The sequence below is a fragment of the Dendrobates tinctorius genome, unplaced genomic scaffold, assembly GCF_039654945.1.
Source record: "Dendrobates tinctorius isolate UK_male_01 unplaced genomic scaffold, ASM3965494v1 ptg000152l, whole genome shotgun sequence".
Lineage (NCBI taxonomy): Eukaryota > Metazoa > Chordata > Amphibia > Anura > Dendrobatidae > Dendrobates > Dendrobates tinctorius.
In genome coordinates, this window is record NW_027361819.1 from 885,091 (window position 1) to 912,079 (window position 26,989).

Consider the following 26,989-nt stretch of genomic DNA (forward strand, 5'->3'; position numbering starts at 1 on the left):
ATATGGTCCAAAATCTCTGAGGAATGCTTCCAGCACCTTGTTGAATCTCTGCCACGAAGAATTGAGGCAGTTCTGAAGGCAAAAGGGGGTCCAACCCCTTACTAGCATGGTATACCTAATAAAGTGGCCAGTGAGTGTATATATATATATATATATATATATATATATACACACAGTGGGGCAAAAAAGTATTTAGTCAGTCAGCAATAGTGCAAGTTCCACCACTTAAAAAGATGAGAGGCGTCTGTAATTTACATCATAGGTAGACCTCAACTATGGGAGACAAACTGAGAAAAAAAAATCCAGAAAATCACATTGTCTGTTTTTTTTTCATTTTATTTGCATATTATGGTGGAAAATAAGTATTTGGTCAGAAACAAGCAATCAAGATTTCTGGCTCTCACAGACCTGTAACTTCTTCTTTAAGAGTCTCCTCTTTCCTCCACTCATTACCTGTAGTAATGGCACCTGTTTAAACTTGTTATCAGTATAAAAAGACACCTGTGCACACCCTCAAACAGTCTGACTCCAAACTCCACTATGGTGAAGACCAAAGAGCTGTCAAAGGACACCAGAAACAAAATTGTAGCCCTGCACCAGGCTGGGAAGACTGAATCTGCAATAGCCAACCAGCTTGGAGTGAAGAAATCAACTGTGGGAGCAATAATTAGAAAATGGAAGACATACAAGACCACTGATAATCTCCCTCGATCTGGTGCTCCACGCAAAATCCCACCCCGTGGGGTCAGAATGATCACAAGAACGGTGAGCAAAAATCCCAGAACCACGCGGGGGGACCTAGTGTATGAACTGCAGAGAGCTGGGACCAATGTAACAAGGCCTACCATAAGTAACACACTACGCCACCATGGACTCAGATCCTGCAGTGCCAGACGTGTCCCACTGCTTAAGCCTGTACATGTCCGGGCCCGTCTGAAGTTTGCTAGAGAGCATTTGGATGATCCAGAGGAGTTTTGGGAGAATGTCCTATGGTCTGATGAAACCAAACTGGAACTGTTTGGTAGAAACACAACTTGTTGTGTTTGGAGAAAAAAGAATACTGAGTTGCATCCATCAAACACCATACCTACTGTAAAGCATGGTGGTGGAAACATCATGCTTTGGGGCTGTTTCTCTGCAAAGGGGCCAGGACGACTGATCCGGGTACATGAAAGAATGATTGGGGCCATGTATCGTGAGATTTTGAGTGCAAACCTCCTTCCATCAGCAAGGGCATTGATGAAACGTGGCTGGGTCTTTCAACATGACAATGATCCAAAGCACACCGCCAGGGCAACGAAGGAGTGGCTTCGTAAGAAGCATTTCAAGGTCCTGGAGTGGCCTAGCCAGTCTCCAGATCTCAACCCTATAGAAAACCTTTGGAGGGAGTTGAAAGTCCGTGTTGCCAAGTGAAAAGCCAAAAACATCACTGCTCTAGAGGAGATCTGCATGGAGGAATGGGCCAACATACCAACAACAGTGTGTGGCAACCTTGTGAAGACTTACAGAAAACGTTTGACCTCTGTCATTGCCAACAAAGGATATATCACAAAGTATTGAGATGAAATTTTGTTTCTGACCAAATACTTATTTTCCACCATAATATGCAAATAAAATGAAAAAAAAAACAGACAATGTGATTTTCTGGATTTTTTTTTCTCAGTTTGTCTCCCATAGTTGAGGTCTACCTATGATGTAAATTACAGACGCCTCTCATCTTTTTAAGTGGCGGAACTTGCACTATTGCTGACTGACTAAATACTTTTTTGCTCCACTGTATGTATATATATATATATATATACATACACACACACACATACATACACTAGATTATGGCCCGATGCTATCGCATCGGGAGGATGCCATAGCATCACACCTCTTGCCATGTTAACCCTCAACACACACACTCCTCTCACCTTTCACCATCTCCACTCACTCTTTCACTCCACATACGACCCCTTCTCTCACTCCGTCTCTCATACTCACGCCGTCATCGCCGCTGCTCCACGGTCCCCGACATCTTCTTCCGCTGGCGCCATCCTGGATCCAGACGTTGTCCACGCCGGCGACATGCTCTTGCGGCGACGCCATCTTGAGTATCGTGAAATCCCGCGATATTCAAGATGGCGTCGCCGGAAGAACATGTCGCCGGCGTGGACGACGTCGGGATCCAAAATGGCGTTGGCGAAATCTCGCGAGTTTTCGCCGACGCCATTTTGGATCCCGACGTCCTCCAAGCCGGCGACATGTTCTTGAGGCGACGCCATCTTGATAATCGCGGGATTTCGCCGATCCAAAATGGCGTCGCCGCAAGAACATGTCGCCGGCGTGGAGGACGTCTGGATCCAGGATGGCGCCGGCGGAAGATGATGTCGGGGATCGTGGATCAGCGGCGATGATGGCGTGAGTATGAGAGACGGAGTGAGAGAAAGGGTCGTATGTGGAGTGAAAGAGTGAGTGGACGTGAGTGGAGATGGTGAAAGGTGAGAGGAGTGTGTGTGTTGAGGGTTAACATGGAAAGAGGTGTGCGGTGACGTCACCGGTTACAACTGGACGGAAGTTGTTACAACCGGAAGCTGCTTAGGGCATTTATTATTATAGATATACACACACACACACACACACACACACACATATACATACATACATACACACCCATTTTTCTGGAATGAATATGTGAATGAAAACTTATAAATCAGAAGCTGTGGGTTTCTAATTTGTGCTTGTTGGTTCATTTTTATTATTTTAAACATATTTTTTATTTTACAACTTTGTATAATAAAATCAAAACATTGCGCCTAGATTCTGGCATTCTGCCCCTGTATTCAATGTTTTTTTTTTCCATTTTCTTATATAAATGCTATATTTTCAGCTTTGTAAAGATTTATATGTGAGAATTGCTACCAGCTGTGCGTTTCAGTGTTATTTCAGTGTGGTTTATATTGGCAGAGTTACGACGCGCACCAGTCCCACTGCCAGGCAGCGCCGGCGCGTCTCTTCATCCAGAATAATTAACTAACGCAATGTATAGTGGTGCAGATATTTCTAGGTAATATAATATCTGTATTCCTTATATACAGGAGCTCCTTAGCCTCGTGTATTAACCCTAGCAGTAAAAAATTCCCACACCCTCCTACAAGCACTTAGAGGGACTTTCTACATTTCATGAATTGTGTGTTTATTGCAGAATGACTCATCACTGTCTGTAGCGGAATTATTTCCATATATCACTCTCACATTATAACAAATCTAAAAGGAAACCGGCTCAGCTGGCCTTCTATTGAAAATCCTTTTCAGGATCCCGGATCCATGTCATTGTTGGAAACGTGGAAATCTCAGACAAATAAGAAAACGGTCCAGTTCCATCCAGTAAAACCATCTTCATGCTGACAATGTCCCAGCTCATGGTGTGGCCACCGTCCTCCTTTGACCTCAACCCTATTGAGAACTTTCGGAGTGTCCTCCAGCAGAAGATCTATGACATGGAGGCCGATCACATCAACACAGCAGCTCGGGGCGCGATTCTGACATCCAGCAAAGAAATCCAAGCAGAAACTCTCTACAAAACTCCCAAGTTCTATGGAGGCAGAATTGTGGAGGTGACGTCAGAGAATTGGTCGTATTTTAGCATCTATCTTGTCCTGTGAAGATGTTTCTGATTGAACAAGCTTTTGGTTTCAGTAGATGTGACGTCTTAATGCCGCCAATTCTACAAATGTCCATTTTCAGTTTTGGAAATGTTTGCATTCTCTGTTGTGAAGAAGAATTTGAAATTGGGAAAGAAAACGGTTTTCATTAGGAGGTTTGTCCAATAACATGTGATTTATCCTCTGACGGTCGATGATTTATGCATTATACTGTCTCATCTGCATCCACCAGAAAATTAGACCAAAATAGCATTTACATAATAATTCAGAGCTCAGTATAGGGGAGCATGGAGGTCAGAAAGTGTTTAATATGTACATTATTTCACCCCAATCCTAGATGACTGAACTGTAGATAAAAGGCGTGGAACGCACATCCAAAAATCATACATTCACCTAATGTCGCTAGGGGAAAATTAAGAGAACTGAACATGAGATTCTTAGTTTAACACTGTGATCAGACTGTATGAAGCCGCTGCCACATCACGATGAACCTGTTTGTGGGTCCTGAAAGGTGCCGCGCACAAATAACTACTCATGGGAATGAGAAAAATATCTGTCCAGAGCTGGGTGAGATAATGAAACGGAATTATATAGTTCTGAGCCGTCATCCGGTGAGTAGTCACATATTTAGTACATTTCTGTATTTTTAACGATCTCGGGGGGAGGGGAGATTTTGTAAAAAAATTTTATATTGAGAACTTCAGCTATAAAATGTCAGGTTTTTGCTGCTAAAATAAAACTTTTATTCTTAAAGGGGTGACCACATCCACTACGTAGGTCACAAAAGTTAGTATTTGCTGTTTAGAGGCCCATTCAAAAAATGACCAATACAATAAATTAATGCCACACTGTGTTACTCTCACCCTGTGCTGTCTGAGTATTATGCCCATGGGAAAGGAGAGCGGGCGTTCGGCGGGATGAGCAATGGTTCATGCGGTCTTGGGCCGGCGGATGAGAGCGCCCACGGACCCTCGAGCCTCCACAGAGGGTCACAACTAATTTAGCAATAAATGTTTGAATAACGAAATTCATGTAGAATAAAAAAAATATATAAAACAAAAACTCCCTTGAAACACAGTGTTAAAATATGTAGTAACAATGATGTGACACACGATTGCCATGCGTATGAAACACAAAGACCCGGCTATCTCCGGCAGTGGCTTTTCCAATATTGGAAATATCAGGGCGTGTGAAGGTGAAGGAGACCTTCTGGATATAAATCTTCCTCTACGACACTACACAATCTCCTCTGACTTCTGTGGGATTTACTGACAAAGCCTTACACATCAAACACTGCTGTTTCTGTATTCCCTGCCACCATCTTGCTCCACAACAGTGCGGGTCCATCAAGCATTTATGGCCTATCCTGAAAGTTGGGAATAACTCCCCTGCGCCCGATGGGAACATTGCTGTCTACAAGCAGCTGCATAAGATAATTGCCGGCAGACAATACTGGAACTTTATTAATATTGTATTTGTAGAATCGCGGCTCCATCAGGTGTCATCTCTCTGATCGTATTCTCCATTTTCTACCCCAATATGAGATATGATACTTAGGTGGCTTTCACACTGCGTGTAGACACCCATTCCATGGCCCCGTCTGGCCTTACGTCCATATTTTGCCCCCTGCAAAACAGGATTTAGAGAGGATACACCGACGAGGCCATAGACTATAATGGTTCCGACAGAGCGAATGTGCACCCTGTGCTTTATTTTTGGCTATACACGCCCACTGGAGGCGGACACTCAGACATAGCAGACTGCACCTCCAGCAGGCGTATACACCAGAATCCTGTTTTGCGGGAGGTCAGATGGAAGCTACTGAACCGGTGATTATATGTAGTGTGAAAGCCCCCAAGACATAAGAGCGCTGCCGGCACAACATCAGTGTATCACAAAGTGTTTATCTACAGAAATGTCGGAACGCAGATTACTAATGCAATAAGAGCAGAAACACTCATCCTCATTGGAGGGGATATAGTGCTAAAAACAACAAGTACAATTTGTAGGATTTTTTTTCTTAAAATGTCTTTTTTTTTTTTTCACAACTTAACACTTTGCTTCTTCTTCTTTCCTCTATGGCCCTGCAGTAAGAACATAGAAACTTTATTACATACATTTACCAGCAATTATTTATAGACAGTCTATTGCTCACCCTTGTAGACAGCTGATTAACTCCTTCCTGACATGCGACATACATGCATGTCACGGCGGGTCCCAAAGCATGAAGTGGGCTTTTGCACTGAGTTAAAGGGGCATTCCCATCTCCAAGATCCTATCCCAATGTGCAGTAGGTTTAATAGTAATAATATTAGCACCTCGATTTAGAAATGTGGTATAGTTTGTCTGATTAGCTATGTCGCTTACCCCATGTGCTGAGCATTGCAGTAGTATAGGTTTCCATGGATATGCCAACGCATATAGTGAGTTAGCTTTTAGTAGTTGTATCCATGGAAACCTAAGCTGCTGTAATGCCTACACATGAGGAAAGAGACACAGCTAATTAGAAGAACTATACTACATTTCTAATTGGACGTATTTGCTCTTATTATTACTACGCCTACTACATATTGGGAGAGGCTCTTGGAGATGGGAATACCCCTTTAATTCTATAAACTGCCAGCTATGTTTTAGAGTCAGTGCCTAAGTTTGATCAGCAATGATTGGAGGTTGCTGAAGTGTTGTCGTAACAGGTGAGTAGCTAAAAAAAAGTTAAAACCTTCATAAATTGGTATCAAGGTACGAGGTATAGGAGGGTGAAGATATAAGACGTGGTCAGACAATCCGAGGTCAGGGCAGGCAGCACTGGACAATACAGGTAGCTGATGTCAGGATCAGAGAAGTCAGACAGGATGGGTAAACAAGCCGAGTCGATAACAGAATGTCAGAATATGGTGGACTGTGTAAGCCTGGGTTCCCCAACTCCAGTCCTCAAGGCCCACCAACAGATCATGTTTTCAGGATTTCCTTCGTATTGCACAGGTGATGCAATTATCACCCGAGCAATAATAAGGAAATCCTTGAAAACATGACCTGTTCGTGGGCCTTGAGGACTGGAGTTGGGGAACCCTGGTGTAAACAAGCTGCTAGAACACTAGGAACCAACATTCAGGCAAGGAATGTAGGGTGGAGTCACCTGATATATCACCACTTAGCAGGCTGGGGAATCAAATCTCTGCAGGACAGGGTGGATACAAATTCCAGCAGAGTTCGGCCTTTGAGCCATATTACTCACAAACAGCACAAGGCAACTCAGAGCGGTGGTCAGGCACCGGATGGAGCACAGCGAAACACATGGTGAGTAGGGTGATATAACATGGTCATTAGGAGGGGAATCGATTCATAGAGGGAAGTCCAGAGAATCTGAACCTCACATCCATACCGTACGTCTCAGTGAGGCCTATGGATGGGGTTGTCCCGTTTTTGTTTGTGGTACTGTAATGTATACTAGGCATGTAATGCTGCTGAATATAATCATGATATTATATTTACCTGGTGGAGAATCTTACCTATTGGCGGCTCTTGATTTTCTGCCTTCTCATTTTCTATTTTGTTGTTTTTGTTCCAAAAGAATCTTCTTGTTCTCATTATCAATCAAATAAAATTCACCTGGATAGAAACAATTTAATCTCGTTTTATATTATTCCAAACAGATTTTATAGGTCATTTCTATAATGGAGGATAAAGTAACCGATAATTTCTCATCTCAGACGTTTCCTTCACATACAATCCTCGTCACTGTAGCAAAAGAAAAATAAACCCTTCCAGGGCTGTTCTAGTTAGTCTTTCATTGAGCAGTGCTTCTAAGGCTTCCGACCAGGGATGCCATCTGAGTACCTGAAAAATGAGATTTATACATGCCCCTGACAATGCCATTCACTCCAAATTAGACAAACTGAATTGAACGGACCATTTTTGTCCTCTTTTACAGCAGAGTCTGTCTTTTCTGAAGAACACAAAAATTTAAAAATTTCCTACAGAAGCATGCATGGCTTATAAGTCTCCTCACTCTGACATGCCAGTCTTGGCATGTCACTCTCTACAAGGAGAAACATTACCTCTTACCAAGCCAATTCAGATCTCATACTTTAGGAAGAACGAGCGGTAACACCCCGAAACACCATGTCTGCAAATTGAGATTCAGACTTGGCTTTTATCCTAAATCATATTGCAAGGCTCGTTAAAGCGTCAATATTGACTTTTAGGATCACTGCTTACTATAGGAGGCGCTATAGAGTTTTAGTCCTCTCTGAAGAGACAATTTGCGTATTTAATTTAAGGGTGGAATGCAAGTCTCCTGATTCATTAAGAAACACATGCTTTTTAATGAATCAGAGGTGTCTAATGACACAAATCTTCCTCCTGTGGCTCCTGGAGTAAGACGTGTAGTATACTGAACACCACTGCTTGTCATGAACTTGCAGTGCTGAGAACTGTTCTGGCTGAGCTGTTCGGCTACGTCCCCACAATGAGCTTTTGATGAGTTTTTGATGTTTTGTGCACAATTTCGACACCCATAAAATAGGTCACTTGCATTTTTTACTATAAACTCACCAAAAACCCATCATGGAAACGCAGTCTTGAAGTCACAGTGTAAACGTCCAACATCTGATGGTGGGGTTGAAGGACCTCCACTCACCTCATATTACAATTAGGGTAGGTGAACAATATGTGTATCCTAGAAAACCCTTTTAATAATGAGAGAGGATGAGCCCAGAATAACGCAGAGCAGTAGATTTGGTGTATTCAGCCGCCCCTCAATAAAATAAAATGCAAAAATAAAAACATAGATCTTAGAAAGAAGATATGACGGCTCCCATTCTATAGTCACAGATACAGAATAGAGATACAGAAGTGTCCGTGTTTCTCACCATTCTTCTCCCGAACAACCTTCTTCTCTATTACAGAATTTGATGCTTCATGCTCCACAATCACTTTACAATATTTTTTCTTTTGTGGGGTTGAAGCCTTGACTGATAGCTCACTGACAGCTGTGTAGGAGCCATCACTGTTTTTCTGTGTCTTTGGATTCTCTATATTTTTATATTCCTCATAGGCTCCTTTTCCTTTAGTCCGAATCCATGTAATTTTGATTTGTTCTGGGAAGAAATGTGAAACTTCTGCTCTGATTACATCTTTCTTCAAAAGCGTCACATTCACAGCTTGGATTCCTGCACAGTAAAAAAAAAAATATAGGAATGAATTGTGCACCATACATGACATTAGACCTTAGGTACATGGTACAGGTCAGAGCGCTCATTTTTTTGGTTCAAGAGTCAATTATGAGATTATATTTGACAGGAGACACTTTAGTAACAGCAGTGATATTAACCTGGAACAACGGACAAGTAGCTGATGACCCTGTCACTGTAATCGCAACTGCATAGTATGAATATTGGTTAATATGGATGGTTATTTTCAGAAGAATATTCAGCTCACTTGTTTTAGCCCCTTTATGCCTTTCATAGCCAGAGTCAGTTAAAAGAAGCTCAAAAAAGATGAACATATCCACAGAATAGTGCCGGCGTCCCTGCACATTTCCTCCCTCCCCCGGCAGGGATGCCAACTTACTGCCACAGCCCCCAGTCATGTTCCTCCTCCTCCAACAGCTACTGCCTGGGGTCAGAGCACTGCTTGCAGATCCCAAGGCACTGTGCTTAGGTGTCCCCAAAGACTGGGAGGCACTTATTATTTAAGGCACCTCCACTTGTTGGGAGGTGACTGAGCAATGTGTATACTCTTCTTTTTGCATGCTTGCTAGTTCTAAAGTCCCCTGTTCTAAGTTTGTTTTCCATTACCTGCCTGTACCTACTTGTACCTGAATGTACCTACCTGTGCTCATCTGTATACCAGCCTGCAACTGCCTATCTGTATACCTGCCGTACCAGTCTGTACCCACTTGTACCTGCCTTTATACCAGCTGTTCCCACTAGCATCTGTGGTTCCTGTGATCCTGCCTGTACCAACTGCCACTCTCCCTTTGGGCCATTCCAGCTTCCTGTCCTTTGGGGGTCAGCTGCCGTGCGTCCAAGGTCTGCCCTGGTGTAGCACCTGGTGTCCATCAGGAGCCAAGTGTAACCCAACCACTAGGGGCTCTAGTGAAGAGTGAGATGCTCACCTAGTCACACCCCTCCAGGCTTTCCTCGGACTACGGTACAGTGGTTCTACCACTGTCGTTACGCACAGCAAGTCATTTGATGTTGCAGCGCATATGTTAATTATTTTTAGCATGTTTTAGGCGCTATTTTAGGCAGAATCTGCCTGAAGTTGATGCCATGTGCACATATAATAAAGGGGTCGTGTTTGTCTCTGTGGAGAGCACAAAGTTGGTGTAAGGAGACTTATGAGGCTTTTACACTGCAAGAAAATAGTGTACAAACATTGTTAACAACGATCAATTCACAAATATCTCGCAGAATAAACAGGCCGCCAATCATCCAATCAATGAGCAAATCTCTTGGTCATTGGATAAAAGGATCTTTTGTGCAGCACAAAGGAACAGCAGCAGCCTGTATGCCCTGAGTGTGAACAGGCAGTCAGAAGATCGCCAGTCAATAAAGGTTTACTGATCAGTGGTCGCATCACGCTGCCGGGCAGTCAGTGTAAATGCACCTTTAAAGGCCATTCAATGCTCCCCATGGAATTAAATATGGAAATAGCCCCTGATTATTATTATTTATTATTATTATTTATTTATATAACACCATTGATTCCATGGTGCTGTACATGAGAAGGGGGTTACATACAAATTACAGATATCACTTACAGTAAACAAACTAACAATGACAGACTGATACAGAGTGGAGAGAGGACCCTGCCCTTTCGGGCTTACATGCTACAGGATGGTGGGGAAGGAGACAGTAGGTTGGTGGGTTGCAGCAGTTCCGGTGTTGGTTGAGGTGATATCACCGGTAGTGGTGAGAGAGAAGGAGGTAGCGGGGTCATTGCAGGCTGTAGGCTTTCCGGTTCCGTCTGAAGGATCCAAATGTGGTTGATAGTCGGACTTGTTGGGGCAAAGAATTCCAGAGAATAGGGGCTATTCGGGAGAAGTCTTGGAGGCGGTTGGGTGAGGAGCGAATAAGTGTGGAGGAGAGAAGGAGGTCTTGGGAGGACCGGAGATTATGTGAGGGAAGGTATCGGGAGATTAGTTCAGAGACATATGGGGAAGACAGGTTATAGATGGCCTTGTAGGTCAGAATTAGTAATTTGAACTGGATACGCTGAGGGAATGGGAGCCAGTGAAGAGATTTGCAGAGGGGAGAAGCGGAGGAGTAGCGAGAGAGATGAATTAGTCGGGCGGCAGAGTTAAGGATGGACTGGAGAGGTGCGAGGGTGTTAGCAGGGAGACCACAGAAAAGGATGTTGCAGTAGTCGAGGCGGGAGATGATGAGGGCATGCACAAGCATTTTAGTAGATTGAGGGTTGAGGAAAGGACGGATTCTGGAAATATTTTTGAGCTGGAAGCGACAAGAGGTTGAAAGAGCTTGGATGTGTGGTTTGAAGGACAGGGCAGAGTCAAAGGTTACTCCGAGGCAGCGGACTTCTGGTACTGGGGAAAGTGTGATGTCATTAATTGTTGTATCTAGGTCGGGTAAAGAAGATCTGTGAGATGGAGGAAAGATGAGTTCAGATTTGTCTACATTGAGTTTGAGGAAGTGAGAGGAGAAGAAGGAGGATATGGCTGATAGACACTCTGGGATTCTGGACAGCAGAGAGGTGATGTCTGGGCCAGAAAGGTAGATCTGAGTGTCATCAGCATAAAAGTGGTAGTGGAATCCGTGGGACTTTATGAGTTGACCCAGACAAAGTGTATAGATTGAGAAGAGTAGGGGTCCTAAAACAGAGCCTTGAGGGACTCCAACAGAGAGAGGGTGGGATGAGGAGGTGGTGTGGGAGACGCTGAATGTGCGGTTGGAAAGGTATGAGGAGATCCAGGATAGGGCAAGGCCTTTGATGCCGAAGGAGGAGAGGACCTGTAGTAGGAGGCAGTGGTCAACTGTGTCAAATGCAGCGGACAGGTCTAGAAGCAGGAGTATAGAGTAATGTCCATTTGATTTGGCTGTAAGTAGGTCGTTAGTAATTTTGGTCAGGGCTGTCTCAGTGGAGTGATGGGGGCGGAAACCAGATTGTAGATTGTCAAAGAGCAAGTTAGATGATAGGTGGGAGGAAAGTTCAGCGTGGACATGCTGCTCCAGGAGTTTGGAAGCGAATGGAAGCAATGATATTGGGCGATAGCTGGACATGGCGGTTGGGTCGAGGGTTGGCTTTTTAAGGATAGGCGTGATTGTGGCATGCTTGAAAGCAGAAGGGAAGGTACTGTACGTTAGTGATAGGTTGAAGAGGTGGGTTAGGGATGGGATAAGTGTGGTGGTGAGGTAGGGAGGAGGTGGGATGGGATGTGGTCAAGTGCACAGGTTGTGAGGTGCGATTTGGAGAAGAGGCGATTAAGCTCCCCTTCAGTGATGTTGGAGAGTGAGGTTATGGGGTTTGGGCATTGGTCTGGTATACAAAGGGGTTGTGGTGGTTGAGTGATTAAGACTTGCCTTGGTTAGGATGATGACTGCTGCCACCAGTGTTTCTATCCACTTCATCTCCGAACAAGCTAAGCTGATTGTTTCTACCTCCCCTCTCATTTTCTAAAGTCTTGTGACCAACAGGGGCATAACGATTGTGGTCGCACAGGGCATGACCACAACCGGACACGAGCAGGTGGGGGCCCGCCGATACCTGCACAAACTTTAACAGGATGTGCGCCCTCGGATGCACATTTGGTTGAAGTGTACTGTGGCAGAGACCCGTCGGGTCCGTGTGTGGTAATACACACTGTTGGCCAATTAGAAGCCACAAGATGACGTCGAAGAACACGCGACTGGGGGTGCATGGCAGTGACGTCATGTGCTCTCGTGACTTACACACTGAAGTCAACTGCCAGCATCAGAAGAGAACGCCACGCGGTGAGGGAGCGGAGGAAAGGTGAGTAAATTGGTTTATTTTTTTTCAATGCATTAAAGAACAGCGGCAGAATGGAGAACAAAAAAACAGGATGAGACTCAGGACAACGGGCGTACATACCAGGATGGAGGGCGTATAGATCTATGTATACCAGGATGGGGGAGGAAACCAGTCCAAATCTTTCACTGGGGCTTATCAGATTCTACTTATGCCACTGGTGATCAGTGGTAGCAACATATCACAGGGGCAGTAACAGAGATGAGGATAAGTAATGTAATGTGTACTTTGTGATCTCACCAGCAGAATAGTGAGTGCAGCTCTGGAGTATAATACAGGATGTAACTCAGGATCAGTAATGTAATGTATGTACACAGTGACTGCACCAGCAGAATAGTGAGCGCAGCTCTGGAGTATAATACAGGATGTAACTCAGGATCAGTAATGTAATGTATGTACACAGTGACTGCACCAGCAGAATAGTGAGCGCAGCTCTGGAGTATAATACAGGATATACAGACTTACCCTTCACCCCGAGTTCTTTTGTGCTCTTCTCCAGAGGTGTCTTTAGACTAGGGTGTCTCACCCGACAGATGAATTCTGCCCTGTAATCTGTTGCCGCTGACACAGATGCGATCAGACAGGCTGTATAGTTGAATGTCTTGTCTTCTTGTTGTGTGGCCTCCATTTCTGGAAACTTGTATTTGTCATTGGCTGATAAAATATGAAACTCCTGACTTTCTGCGTCTCTTCTTAACCACTTCACATCCAGATCATTAGGGAAAAAGCCGGAGATTTGGCAAACCAGTTTAGCTTCTTTACCGTCTATGAAGTCCGGTTTCTCAATCTCTCCCATCACTGGACACCAATCAGAGTCTAAAAACATAGAGACACGTATGTAGTGTATGTGACAGCTGAATATTTAGAATTGAGAGTCCTCAGTGGCTGATACCATCTTTTCAGTTCGCCATTAAAAGGTATCAACCACAGAGGACTCTCAATTCTAAATATTTTTCTATCTACTGGCTAACACGGTACAAAGATATATATCTTTCCTGTGACAGCTGATTCAGTGTATTTTCTACCAGTTTTCTTCAGGAAAAAAACACAAAGAAAGAAGAAAGATGGATTTTTGGTTCTTACCGTAAAATCTCTTTCTTGGAGCCTTCATTGGGGGACACAGAATACCATGGGTGTATGCTGCTGCTGCTAGGAGGCTGACACTATGCAAAAACAAGAAAATTAGCTCCTCCCCAGCAGTATACACCCACCGACAGGCACCAAGCACCTCAGTTGGTGAAAAAGCAGTAGGAGAAGCAACGATAAAAACTCGAACCATATGTACCAACCCAACAAGGGACTCCAAGACCCAACACGGTACAACTTAAACTGGGAGGGTGCTGTGTCCCCCAATGAAGGCTCCAAGAAATATTTTACGGTAAGAACCAAAAATCCATCTTTCTTTATCGCCTTATTGGGGGACACAGAATACCATGGGACGTCCCAAAGCAGTCCCAAGGGTGGGAACAGCAATAAGGAACCGAAAGGCTTAGGTCGGCTGGTGAGCCACCGCCGCCTGCAGAACCTTCCTACCAACCACAGCATCAGACGAGGCCTGGGTATGAACCCTGTAGAACCTCGTGAAGGTGTGCAAAGATGACCAGGTTGCGGCCTTGCAAATTTGCATGGCCGAGGCCTGGTGACGAGCAGCCCACGAAGCCGCCACAGCCCGGGTGGAATGAGCTCTTACTCCCGGAGGGGGCCGCTTTTCCTGAAGACGATACGCTTCCAGAATGGTAGAACGAATCCAGCGAGCGATCGTGGATTTGGAAGCCGGAAGACCCTTCTGGCGACCTTCAGAGATGATCAGCAAGGAATCGGACAGACGAAAGGAAGAAGTCCTGGCGAGATAGACACGCAGGGCTCTAACTACGTCCAGTGTGTGGAGAGACTTCTCAAGAGGATGAGATGGAGCCGGACAAAAAGAAGGAAGGACGATATCCTCATTGATATGGAAAGCGGAAACCACCTTTGGAAGAAAAGAAGGAGCAGGCCTGAGGACGGCTTTGTCCTGATGGAGAATGAGGTAAGGGGAACGACATGACAAGGCCGCCAATTCAGAAACTCTTCTGATGGATGAAATGGCGATCAAAAAGGTGACCTTCCAAGAGAGAAGGGACAAAGGAATGTCCTGGAGAGGCTCGAACGGCGCCTTCTGGAGAGTGCTAAGGATGAGGTTGAGATCCCACGGGTCTATTGGCGAATGATGAGGAGGAGCCACGTGGGAAACCCCTTGTAGAAAGGTCTTGACCTGTGGTAGAGAAGCTAGCTCTCTTTGGAAGAGGATAGAGAGAGCGGAAACCTGGCCCTTGAGCGTACTGAGGGACAGACCCGCGTCTAGCCCAGCCTGAAGAAACCCCAGGATAGACGGGATAGAAAAAGACATTGGGAAGACTCTGTTATCATCGCACCAACGGAAAAAAGCTTTCCAGTACCTGTAGTAAATGCGGGAAGAGGCTGGTTTCCTGGCTCTGATCATAGTTTGAATAACCTGACTGGACAGACCTGATTCCTTCAGAATTGCGGTCTCAACGGCCATGCCGTCAAACTCAGAGACTTAGAATTCTCGTGGTAAAGGGGGCCTTGCGAGAGAAGATCTGGACGGTCCGGAAGCCTCCAGGGAACGTCCGCGAGCATGTTGACCAGTTCCGCGTACCAAGGCCGTCTCGGCCAATCTGGAGCGACTAGAATCACTGGTACGCCTTCCGCTTTTATCTTTTTGACCACCCGAGGGATCAATGCCAGAGGCGGGAACAGATATGGAAGTTGAAACTGGGACCACGGAGTCACCAGTGCGTCGCATGCGACAGCTAGAGGGTCCCTGGACCTGGCTACGAACTGCGGCACCTTGTGGTTCATCCGAGATGCCATGAGATCGACATCCGGGGTGCCCCAACGGTCGCATATCTGAGAGAAAACCGCGGGGTGCAGGGACCATTCGCCGGACGCTAGGCCCTGGCGACTTAGAAAGTCGGCTGCCCAATTTTCCACCCCTGGAATATGGACGGCGGAGATTGTCGGAACGTAACGTTCTGCCCAGCGTAATATCTTGGCCACTTCTGACATTACTTGTTTGCTGCGCGTGCCCCCCTGATGGTTGATGTACGCCACGGCTGTGGCGTTGTCCGACTGAATACGAACCGGCTTGCCGGAGAGGAGGGGCTGCCAATGAAGAAGGGCCAGGAAAATAGCCCTGATCTCCAAAAGATTGATTGGGAGGAGAGACTCCTGTGGCTTCCAGCGGCCTTGGGCCGCTTTCTGATGGAACACTGCTCCCCATCCTAGAAGGCTCGCATCTGTGGTGATGATTTGCCACTGAGGCAGAAGGAAGGACCTCCCTTGGAGAACTGACGCTGGCCGTAGCCACCAAGTGAGAGACTGCCTCACTCTGAGAGGAAGCCGAATAGGACGGTCCAAGGACATCGTGGTCTTGTCCCAGGCTGAAAGCAGAGACAGCTGGAGGGGGCGAAGATGAAACTGCGCAAAGGGCACCGCTTCCATGGCGGCCACCATCTTCCCCAGGACCTTCATGCAGAACCGAATGGGAATAGGAGCAGGCCTCTTGAGAGTTCTGATGCCTTTGGACAGAGTTGTAAATTTCTCCTTTGGAAGAAAAACACGGGCTAGCTCCGTGTCGAATTCCATACCCAGAAAGGTCAGACGCTGGGTGGGGATCAGAATGGACTTCTCCTTGTTGACCAGCCAACCTAGGCGGCTGAGAGTGTCCAGGGTTATCTGAAGGCTCCGGAGACAGTCCTGGCGAGACGAACCCTTGATCAAAAGATCGTCCAGATAAGGGATGATGAGGATCCCTCTGGAGCGAAGGATGGCCATGACGGTCGCCATCACCTTCGTGAAAACCCGGGGCGCTGAAGCCAGGCCGAAAGGAAGAGCTGTGAACTGAAAGTGGTCTCCCTGAAACGCAAATCGAAGACACTTCTGATGTTGCACACAGATTGGAATGTGCAGATAGGCATCCCGAATGTCCACCGAGCAGAGGAATTCCCCGGGCTCCATGGAAGCAATCACCGACCGAAGAGACTCCATCCTGAAATGAAGAATCTTCACGTGGCGATTGAGCAGTTTGAGGTCCAGAATAGGACGAAGAGAGCCGTCTTTCTTCGGGACCACAAAGATTGGAGTAGAACCCGGAAGACCGTTCGTCTGAGGGAACGGGAACAATGACTCCGGCGGAAAGAAGGGAGGAAATGGCCTGCAGAAAACCCGGAATCTGGGCCCGCTGTCGCGGAGGACGAGACCGGAAAAACCGTCTGTTCGGGAGTGAAGCAAATTCGATTTTGTAACCGGATGCGACGAGTTCTCTGACCCAAGCGTCGTCGACAACGGACAGCCAAGCATCCGCGAAAAAGGAAAGTCTGCCTCCCACCCTGGAAGAAATTCCAGGTGGGGGTGACCCGTCACTTAGACGAAAATCTGCCGGAACTGGCTCCTGCAGATCTGGAATATTGACCTCTAGATCTCCAGCGAGGAGCGGGTTTGTAGGAAGGTTTCCTCTGATCCCGCTCCCTGGTGGCAGGCGGCCGATCCTGTTGAGTGGCTCTCTCCGTGGCAGAGAAGGGACGAAAGGGCCTGAACGGTCGAAACCCCCTTCTGTTGAAAGGACGTTTTGGTCGAGACTGGGGAAGCGAAGTACTTTTACCTCCAGTGGCATCGGAAATTATCTGATCCAGCTTTGCTCCAAAGAGCCTAGAGCCATGGAATGGCAGATTGGTAAGCGACTTTTTTGAAGTAGTGTCCGCATTCCATGACTTTAGCCAAAGGACTCGGCGTACAGCTACTATGTTGCTGTTAGCCCTTGCTACGCAGCCGGCCGCGTCCAAGGAGGCGGCCAAAAGGTATTTTCCCGCCTGGTTAATCTGATCTGCAAGATCTGCCAACTCGTCTTGAGGAGCTGACGCTAAGATGCCTCTGCGAAGAATTTTTGCCCAAGCGGAAATGACCTTCGCCACCCAGGCGGATGCGAAAATAGGGCAGAGAGAGGCGCCAGATGCCTCAAAGATAGACTTAGCCAGAGATTCAATCTGCCTGTCAGTAGGATCTTTGAGCGATGCCCCGTCTGGCAGAGAGAGCACCGTTTTTGAGGCTATCCGGGAAACTGGAGGATCTACCTCGGGAGCCTTGGACCACTTTGAGAGCAGTTCTGCGTCAAAGGGGTACAGAACGTCCAAATACTTGCGGCCTGAGAAACGTTGCTCAGGACGCTCCCAGTGTTTGGATAAGGTAGTGTCGAAATCGTTGTGATTTGGAAAGGTTCGAGACAGAGGTCTGGCTCGTCTAAGGAGAACAGAGCTTTCCTGAGTTGGAGCCTCATCCTGTTTAAGTTTTAGTGTTTGGAAGATAGCTGCAATAAGACTATCGACCATGTCCCGCGTCTTAGAAACGCTGTTCCCCTCTGAGCTAGCTTCCGAATGGGAATCCTCGCCTGACTGAAGGTTGTCATCCGAGGAAGAAGGAGGCCTGGGAGCGGAAGGGCCCTGCAAGCTCGAAGACGAAGTGGACAGAGCCCGCTTCCTAGAAGTCCTTCCCTGTCTGTCTCTCTGAAGGTCGCGGTCAGGTGCGGACGACTCACCCCGAGAGGTGGTCGGGGCAGAGGTGGCTGAGGATAGCTGAGGTAAACGTTCTAAGACCTGGACCAGCGACTGTGATACTTTTGTCAAGTCAGAAACGGACTGTGACATTGTAACGGCCCACTCCGGGGGAAGAGAGGAGGGAAGAGCGCCCTCCGCCCGGGACTCTGTGCGTTCCTGAGATGCTGACATATTTGAAGGACTGCAGGGGGGGCAGAATGGGGACGACTGACCCGATGCCCACTTCTTTTTACAGCGCGCACAGGCGTAATAGGTAGCGGTGGGCCTGAAGCAGAGATCCCCTGAAGGGTTGGGCATAAGTAAACTGCACTGATTGGCTGCAGATATTAGGGAATAACTGCCGAGGAGAGCTAATCCTTGCCTCAGAGCCGAGCCTACCGAGATTCTGTGCGAGCAGCAGAAGAAAACGCCGAAGTGTCCCCCAAACCGCGCAGGAAGGAGTGATTCAGGCATCAGGAAACGCTGTGCTGGGAGATGGGCGGAGCTTAGCGGCCACGCCGTGATTGGTTAATAGCGACTGGGGAGGGCATGGCAGAAGAGGGGGCTGGCATCCAAAAGAGAAAGAAGCCCTGTGATGGGCTAGAAAAGGCGCGCTGAAAACCACCATGGTTACTTACCGGTAGCCGGTTTTTCCGGAACCCATGACAGCACCACCTGAGAGAGGGATCCGCCCCGCCAGGACAGGAACCTACTGAGACATAAGGGGCGGCACCTCTCCCCCACTTCAGTTGGGTTACAGAGCATTGAGAGGACTTCCCGGTTAGTTACATGTTTAATCCAACACCACAACACTCAAAACACCCTACTACTTGTGCACACCCATACAGTGAAAAAGGGGGGGAATGTACGGGTGCTGTCATGGGTTCCGGAAAAACCGGCTACCGGTAAGTAACCATGGTGGTTTTCCCTTCACCCATGACAGCACCACCTGAGAGATTTTTGGAGACTTCGAAACACCTTAGGGAGGGACCACCGCTTGCAGCACCCTTCTACCAAAGGTTAAGTCAGCAGAGGAGGATAGATTTAATCTATAGTGCTTAAAGAAGGTTGAAGGTGAGGCCCAGGTAGCGGCCTTACAAATCTGTTCGATTGATACCTCTGCCTTTTCAGCCCAGGAGGTCGCCACGGCTCTGGTGGAATGAGCCTTGATGCCGTCAGGAATCGGGATACCACTAGCTGAATAGGCTACACTAATGGCTTCCCTAATCCATCTAGCAATAGTCCCTTTTGAAACCCCATAGCCTTTCCTGGCACCCTGAAAAGCTACGAATAGGGACTGTGACCTCCTCCACTGGCTAGTGGCAGATATATATTCTACGAGAGCCCTTTTAACATCCAGACTATGGAATTTTTCCTCCCCCAGATTTTTTGGATTTTCGCAAAAGGATGGAAGGACAATTTCCTGACCCCGATGGAAATCTGATACTACCTTGGGCAGATAACTGGGGTCTGTTCTTAATACTACCCTATCCTGAAAGACTTGCGTATAAGGAGGATTTACTGAGAGAGCCTGTAAGTCGCTTATCCTGCGGGCTGATGTGAGGGCTACTAACAGGATTGTTTTTAGGGTCAAGAACTTTAGGGGTAGCTGATGTAATGGCTCATACGGATCTTTTGTAAGGGCTTCTAACACCAGGTTTAAATCCCAGGGGGCTATCCTGGGTATTGGAATAGGCTTAGCTCTATGGCAGGATTTAATAAATCTGGCTATCCACCTATCTGATGCCAGTTTGCAATTGTAGAGCGCCCCTAGTGCCGACACCTGAACCTTAAGTGTGTTTACTGCTAACCCCATCTGCAACCCAGATTGTAAGAACTCTAGGATGTCCCTAATCGGGGGTTCTTTTCCTAACGGCTTACCCAAGAACTGTAGGAACTTATCCCATGTTCTGCCGTAGATGTTAGTAGTCACCGGTTTCCTGCTTTTTAGCAGAGTGGCCACCAGCCCAGGGGAGAACCCCCTATCCATTAAAAGCGACCTTTCAAATTCCACGCCGTCAGATGGAATCCTTTGACCTGAGCGTGCAATATTGGACCCTGAGCTAGTAGGTCCGGGATTTCTGGCAGAACCCATGGATCGGAGAGGGACATCTTCCGTAGCAGAGCGAACCAGGGCCTTTTTGGCCAGAATGGAGCTATTAGAATCACCCTGGCTTTAGCGTTTCTGATTTTTCTTACCACAGTTGGGATCAGAGCTACTGGGGGGAACGCGTAGGCCAGTCTGAAGTTCCACTGGATGTGCAACGAGTCCACTGCCCATGGATTTTCCCTCGGGTTTAGAGAGCAGAACCTTTCTGTTTGCCTGTTGTGCTTGTTTGCAAAGAGGTCTATCACCGGTTCCCCCCAAAGCTGAATTATCTTTTGAAAAATGGACCGGTTTAGCGCCCATTCTCCTTGCCTCAGGGTATTGCGACTCAGGAAATCTGCCTCTATGTTTTCTGCCCCTTTTATGTGTAGGGCTGTCACGGAGTGTAGGTGTTCCTCTGCACTGCTCAGAATGTCTGTTGCTGCTTCCATTAAGGAGTGTGATTTTGTCCCACCTTGGTGGTTGATGTATGCCACTGCTACCTTGTTGTCTGACATGATGCGTACGTCTCGACCCTGGAGTAGCGGAATGATGTGGCTTAGGGCCTTGCCCACTGCCCACAGTTCTCTCAGGTTGGAGGATGCCTTCCTTTCTTGAGGTGTCCAGGAACCCTGACCTATGAGGCCCCTTAGGTGTGCCCCCCACCCCGAGGAGCTTGCATCTGTTAAAATTATATCTGTCGCCTGTCTGTCCCATGGTATTCCTAAGGTCAGATTTGTCCCGTTCAACCACCAGTTGAGAGAGTCTCTGGTTTTTGAGGAAAGCTCCAGCTTCCCTTCCAAACGCCCTCTTAGCGATCTTTGTGCTCTTAGTATCTCCCCCTGGAGTTGCTGGGTGTGAAACTGAGCCCACCTGACCGCCGGAATACAGGATGTTAGGGTACCTAGTAGGGACATTGCTTTTCTTAATGTCATACATGGTTGGTTTCGGCCCGCCAAGGCCAGATTTTGTACCTTCTCTATCTTGGACTCTGGGAGCAGACACTCTTGCCTTTCTGAGTCCAGTATAAATCCTAGGAAGGTCTGTTTCTTTAGGGGTTGTAATTTTGATTTTTTGAAATTGACTATCCACCCTAACTCTTGCAAGGTGTTGATCACCTGAGTCAACTGTGCTGTACAGTGGTCCTCTGAACTGCCCACTATAAGAAAATCGTCCAGGTATGGTATTATGACCGTATCGTGAATCCGGAGAAAGGCTGTCACTTCCGCTATGACCTTGGTGAAGACCCTCGGGGCTATGGATATGCCAAACGGAAGAGCCCTGAACTGAAAGTGCCTTAGTGTGCCCTGAATATAAAGCGCTACCCACAGGTATTTCTGGTAATCTGGATGAATAGGGATGTGATAATACGCATCCTTTAAATCGGCTACGGCCATGAAGCAATCTTGATGTAGCAGCTTCACTGCCGTAGTCACTGATTCCATCTTGAAGGTCGGGTTCCTTATCCAAAGATTGAGGCATCTGAGATTTATGATTGTCCTGAACGACTGATCCGGTTTTTTTATTAGAAAAAGGGGTGAATAAAACCCCTTTCCTTCCTGTAAGCGTGGCACCTCGGACAGTACCCGCTTGTCTATCAGGCTCAGGATTTCTGTTTCTAAGGCCAGTTGTTCTTCGGTCATCTTCCTGATAGGTGTGATGACGACCACGGGTTTTGGCTGACGAATAAAGGGGATTTTCAGGCCTTCTTTTAGGATGCTCAGAATCCAGGTATTGGAGGAGATCTTTTCCCAGGCCTGGAAAAAGAGTGCCAATCTCCCTCCTACTGGAATACCGGCGTCATTGTGGTGACTTTTTTGAGGTGGAGGTGCCTCCACCAAACATAAACCCTGATTCTTTCTTTCTTTTATCCTCCCTTCTTCTCCTGTCAGCGGGAGGACTCCCTCTATTGAATCTCCCCCTCCGAAAGGGCTGTCTCCTCTGATCCATAGGGAATCTGGGGAAGCCTTTTTTCTTATCGCCTGCTTTCTCCAGAATATCGTCCAAGTTCTTGCCGAACAGGAATCGACCATCGCAGGGGAGAGAGCACAATTTGGCCTTGGACTGAAGGTCACCCGGAAAGCCCTTAAGCCATAACGCGCATCTAGCAGCATTTGATAGTGACGCTGCTCTGGCTGTCAATCGCATAGAGTCCGCCGAGGTATCTGCCAAAAAAGCTGCTGCCCCGTGCAAGAGATACATGTCTGATAAGATCTTCTCTCTTGGGACCCTTGACGCCAGCTTCTCTTCTAACTGCTGCAGCCAGATCATGAGGGAGCGTGCCGTGCAGGTGCCCGCTATCGCCGGCTTTAGACCTCCTGCTGTCGCTTCCCATGCGTGCCTCAAATATGAGTCCGCTTTTTTGTCCAGCGGGTCTCTAAGAACCCCTGCATCCTCCAAGGGCAGGGCCGACCTTTTGGAAGATCTGGACACCGCTGCATCTATTTTTGGGACTTTGTCCCATACCTCCGTATCCTTGTATTCAAAGGGGTATCGTCTCTTAGAGGCAGATGGAAGGGCCCCCGATTTTTCAGGCTTTTTCCACTCCTTCTCAATAAGCACCTGGATTTTCGCGTTTACTGGAAAGGTTCGTTTTTTCCTCTCCTGAAGCCCCCCAAACATGACGTCCTCTAGGGTTTTAGCCGCCCTTTCTTCCTGTAGGCCCATTGTGGTTCTAATGGCCTTTAGGAGGGCATCTGTATCTTCTACAGGGAAACATGGCTTACATGTTACATGTGTCACTATCTGAGGAGTCTGAGGAGGATGATTTTTCCGCCTGAGATGATACTGACGCGGAATCTGAGGGTGAACTAGGGAAATCCTTCCTGCTTTTTTTCCGTTTTTTCAATAAGGACTTAATTGAGCCTTCCATTTCTGACTTGAGGGCAGATATTAGATTAGCTGCGAAACTAGGGGCTTCCTCCGCCATAGTCCGCTGAATGCACGAAGCACAGAGATCTTTTTGCCAGTCTCTTGCTAGGGGAGATTTACATATAGCACAACCCCTATTATTCTTCTTGCTTCCCGCTTTTCTGGGCCTTTCCTACAGGGTGAAGCATACAATAGAAAACCCCTATTAATATACTGTTAACATTCACGAAGATCACTCACCACCCGTAATCAAGGGTACCGGACTTGGAGGCTGCATCGGAGCACCTGACCCGCGCTCTTTGGACCTTGAGGAGTGCCCCGACCTGCGGCTGGGGCGACTGCTGCTTGAATGGCTTCCATGCTTCCTGCCAGAGGGCTGTGAGGGAGGCAGGGACGCTGAACGTTCCTGCTCGGACTCCATTTTGCACCGCCGATCTACAGCTGTCTTCCTCCTTTTAAATTGCATGCCTCCGCCTGGTGAGCGTCTTCCTCCCCTCCCCCCTGCGACCGCCGGCTCAGCGCTTCAGAAGCCGGCCGGCGTCGCACCCGGCGCCATTACACCGTCGCCGTCTGCTGACGTCAGCCGGCGCACCCAGCATTCCAAGCGCCGCTGACGTCAGCGGCCGGAAGACACCAGCATCTCTCCCCTACCACGGGGATCGAGATGCGGCGTGCGCGAGGGGAGGGCGGCGTGGTGGGGGCTTCCCGGAGCCACCAGGATCCCATCCACGCCCGCACGAACCCGGAGCCCCAGGGACTGCGCTTCCAGGACCCGACGGCCGGCGCTACAGGTAAGCTACCTGTTCTTCCCGCGCCGGGACGGGCCTGGGCTTTTATCTTTTTCTTCGCCCATGACAGGCACCGCCACAGTGGGATTCCTTCCAGGACAGGAACCCAACTGAAGCGGGGGAGAGGTGCCGCCCCTTATGTCTCAGTAGGTTCCTGTCCTGGCGGGGCGGATCCCTCTCTCAGGTGGTGCTGTCATGGGTGAAGGGAAAAGAGCGCGCTCATCAGGAAGGGAGGAGGGAGAGCAGAGGACTTCCCCACGCTGAGGGGAAAATGAAAGTGAAAGTGCCTCCCACCCTGACGGCGCCGCAGCTCCATGCCCGACATACCGCGCTGAGAATGAGCTGACCAGGTCCTGACGCTGCGGTGAGTGAGGGGATCCCCGTAGACTCCCTGGCTAGAGCAGGGAAAGTGAAGGAAGGCAAGCGGCTGAGCGCGCGACAGGCAGAAAAAGGGCGGGAGATTCAAACCTGTGGAACTGCAAAACCAGGTCCCTTCTTCTCCCATGTCACTGGAGCTTATGCGGGGCCGGAGGGAACGTACAGGCACTTACCTGACGTCCCAGAAGAGGATGACCACAGGGGCCCACGGGGAAACGGCAGGCCGCTGGGAGGGGAAGGAGTCCTCTGTAACCGCATCCTGCAGAAGACGGCTTGAAACACCTGCGATCGCTGTCTTCCTCTCAGCCCTGTCCCGAGAAAGGGGTGAGGAGGGGGATTCTGCAAGGACCAGCCACCTGTCCGTAACCCTTGTCACCAGAAGGTGATAGGGAAAAGTCCTGCCTGCGGTACTGAGAGTTGCGATGTGGGTGACACCACACTGCTCGCTCAGCCGCATGATATGGGAAATCAGAGTAACAACTATACCCTGTTTCCCGATGGAAAAGAACCTAAAAGAGAAAAGAGGGAAAAATTAAAAAGTTCAAACTAAACCTGAAAGGAAAATTGGATTAAAACTGCGGATCTGGGGAGATCCCGGTCCGCCTCCTACAGACACTAAGCACAAACTGAGGTGCTTGGTGCCTGTCGGTGGGTGTATACTGCCGGGGAGGAGCTAATTTTCTTGTTTTTGCATAGTGTCAGCCTCCTAGCAGCAGCAGCATACACCCATGGTATTCTGTGTCCCCCAATAAGGCGATAAAGAAATAAGTTTTCCTTGTATTTTTTTTTTTCTTAAGAAGTTGGATAAATTCAAAACGCGTAGAAAATAAACCGCATTCCTACGACTTATGTATATTTGAATGTTTGATCGGATCGCCACAAGCAGCACAGGATATCTGTTTTATTCTACTAATATCTGCTATTACATTGGATTGTCCCACTCGAGGTGATGCAGCAGCTGGGATTCCATTCATTTATAGCAGTTTAGTGTTGTGCCTCACAGAAGCCAACCAGGTGCGGAAAACCGATTATTGTTACCGATCTTGTTCTCCAGCTTCTTCTCTAGAAAACACATGTAACTGATGACAAATGTCGCCATCGACCACACTGTCTAATCCATCTGTCATCCGGTCTGTTCGGTAGATTGGGGAACAGCACAATAAATCCAGAGGTAACTTCGGTTCATGGAGTCATTCTAACTAATTAAAAAAATTATGCCATTTCTCCACAAAACAATGCACAGTCAATATGCAATATATAAACTTGTCTTGGGAAGAAAAGCCAAGTCGTCTTTTATTTGTGCATTTTCCATGCTTATTGTTCCTTTATGATGTCACCTAGACGTAATGACGAGGTTCATTACCTGTGATTGACACCTCCTGTTGTCCAGTCCCAGTCTCATCATGGCTCCATGTGGCTCGTACTCTACATCCTTGATCCTTGAGGAGATCACCCGGAACCCTACAGATACTTCTCACATTAAAAGTAAAGTCATTATTCTTGGTAAATGTCTCCTGAAGTGTCTCTACATCCTGGAAATGTCCAAGACCGTGGCTCCACTTTATCTTGATATCTTTAGGATAAAACTTCTCCAAAGAGACAGAACACAGGACGTCTCCATTGTCACCTAGAGACATCTGCACGGGGCCGGACAGTTCTGGCTTTTCTGGAAATGAAAAGAAGTCATTATTATTGACCACAAAAACGCAACAATTTGTTTGTGTTCTCTTCGTGTTATTTGTGGTGTTTTATTATTATTATTGCAGCAAAAGACAATTAGCAAGAAATACTTTGGAAGACATTGAATTCTCTTACTAAAAGTGAAGCTGCATTTAAGACTCTTCTCTCGACTTTGCTTGTTGCAGAGGAACCTGCAGGAGACCTCAATCATTTTGTGTTTCGATACAACTGGTGTAAAGCTCAGAGCTGAGATGGCATGGTGGAGCTTATCCTCCTGTGATCGCTCCGTTTTCACAGTGAACTCCTTGCTGACTATGAGAGCAGCTTCTTCATCTGTTTCCTGTTTAATATCCGAGATTACCACCTTTTCTCCATCGTTCTCCTTGATCGTCCAGGTCACCCGCACACCATTAGGACAGTTGGAAGCCATACAGTAAAAGGTAACTTTCCCCTCAGTCTGCACCCTGTGAATGTGACCAACCTGAAACCTCTGGGAATCTATAGAAAATAAAAAAGAAGTTTAGTTCATCTATGTCAGTAATGGGATTTCTCCCAAAGCCTTGAGGAACTAATGAAGACATTGCTCTGAATAAAGTAGAATCCTGACATCTTGTCTTATCTTTATAAATCTGATAATTCAACCCCAGATCAGAGGAATTTTTCCTCAAAATAAAAGTAATTTACCACAGAAGTTGGAGGTAAAGATGATTGTTGTGCCAAAGGCTTAGTGAAAATGTTCTATCCATGTAGAGCAGTCATATTCTGTGTGTTAGGCCTGTTTCACACTTCAGTTGTTTGACGTCAGTCAAAATTCGCTATTTTTAGAAAAAAGCGGATCCTCTCCCTCTCTCTCCGGACCTCTGTTCCTTTAAATTTCATGCGATCCGGTGGCATCCGTTTGTTGCAAAACGTAAACGGATCCGTTTTTTCAGACTTTGGCGG

General features: G+C 47.4%; 1 protein-coding gene across 4 annotated transcripts in view; it reads right to left on the minus strand.

Moving 5' to 3' along the window:
- Positions 1–2,705: 2,705 nt before the first annotated feature.
- The window catches only part of LOC141050664 (uncharacterized), an 80,588-nt gene continuing 56,304 nt past the window's right edge, over positions 2,706–26,989 (minus strand). For 2 of the 4 annotated variants that reach the window (XM_073547257.1, XM_073547255.1), the window contains exons 6-11: positions 26,183–26,545; positions 25,731–26,033; positions 13,122–13,472; positions 8,519–8,818; positions 7,157–7,256; positions 2,706–5,731 (exon numbers count right to left, since the gene is read on the minus strand). In XM_073547257.1, the coding sequence (XP_073403358.1) occupies positions 7,186–7,256; positions 8,519–8,818; positions 13,122–13,472; positions 25,731–26,033; positions 26,183–26,545 (1,388 nt within the window). In that variant the 3' untranslated portion in view covers positions 2,706–5,731; positions 7,157–7,185. The remainder of the gene's footprint in view (positions 5,732–7,156; positions 7,257–8,518; positions 8,819–13,121; positions 13,473–25,730; positions 26,034–26,182; positions 26,546–26,989) is intronic. The other 2 variants (XR_012220518.1, XM_073547256.1) reach the window with 2 other exon arrangements.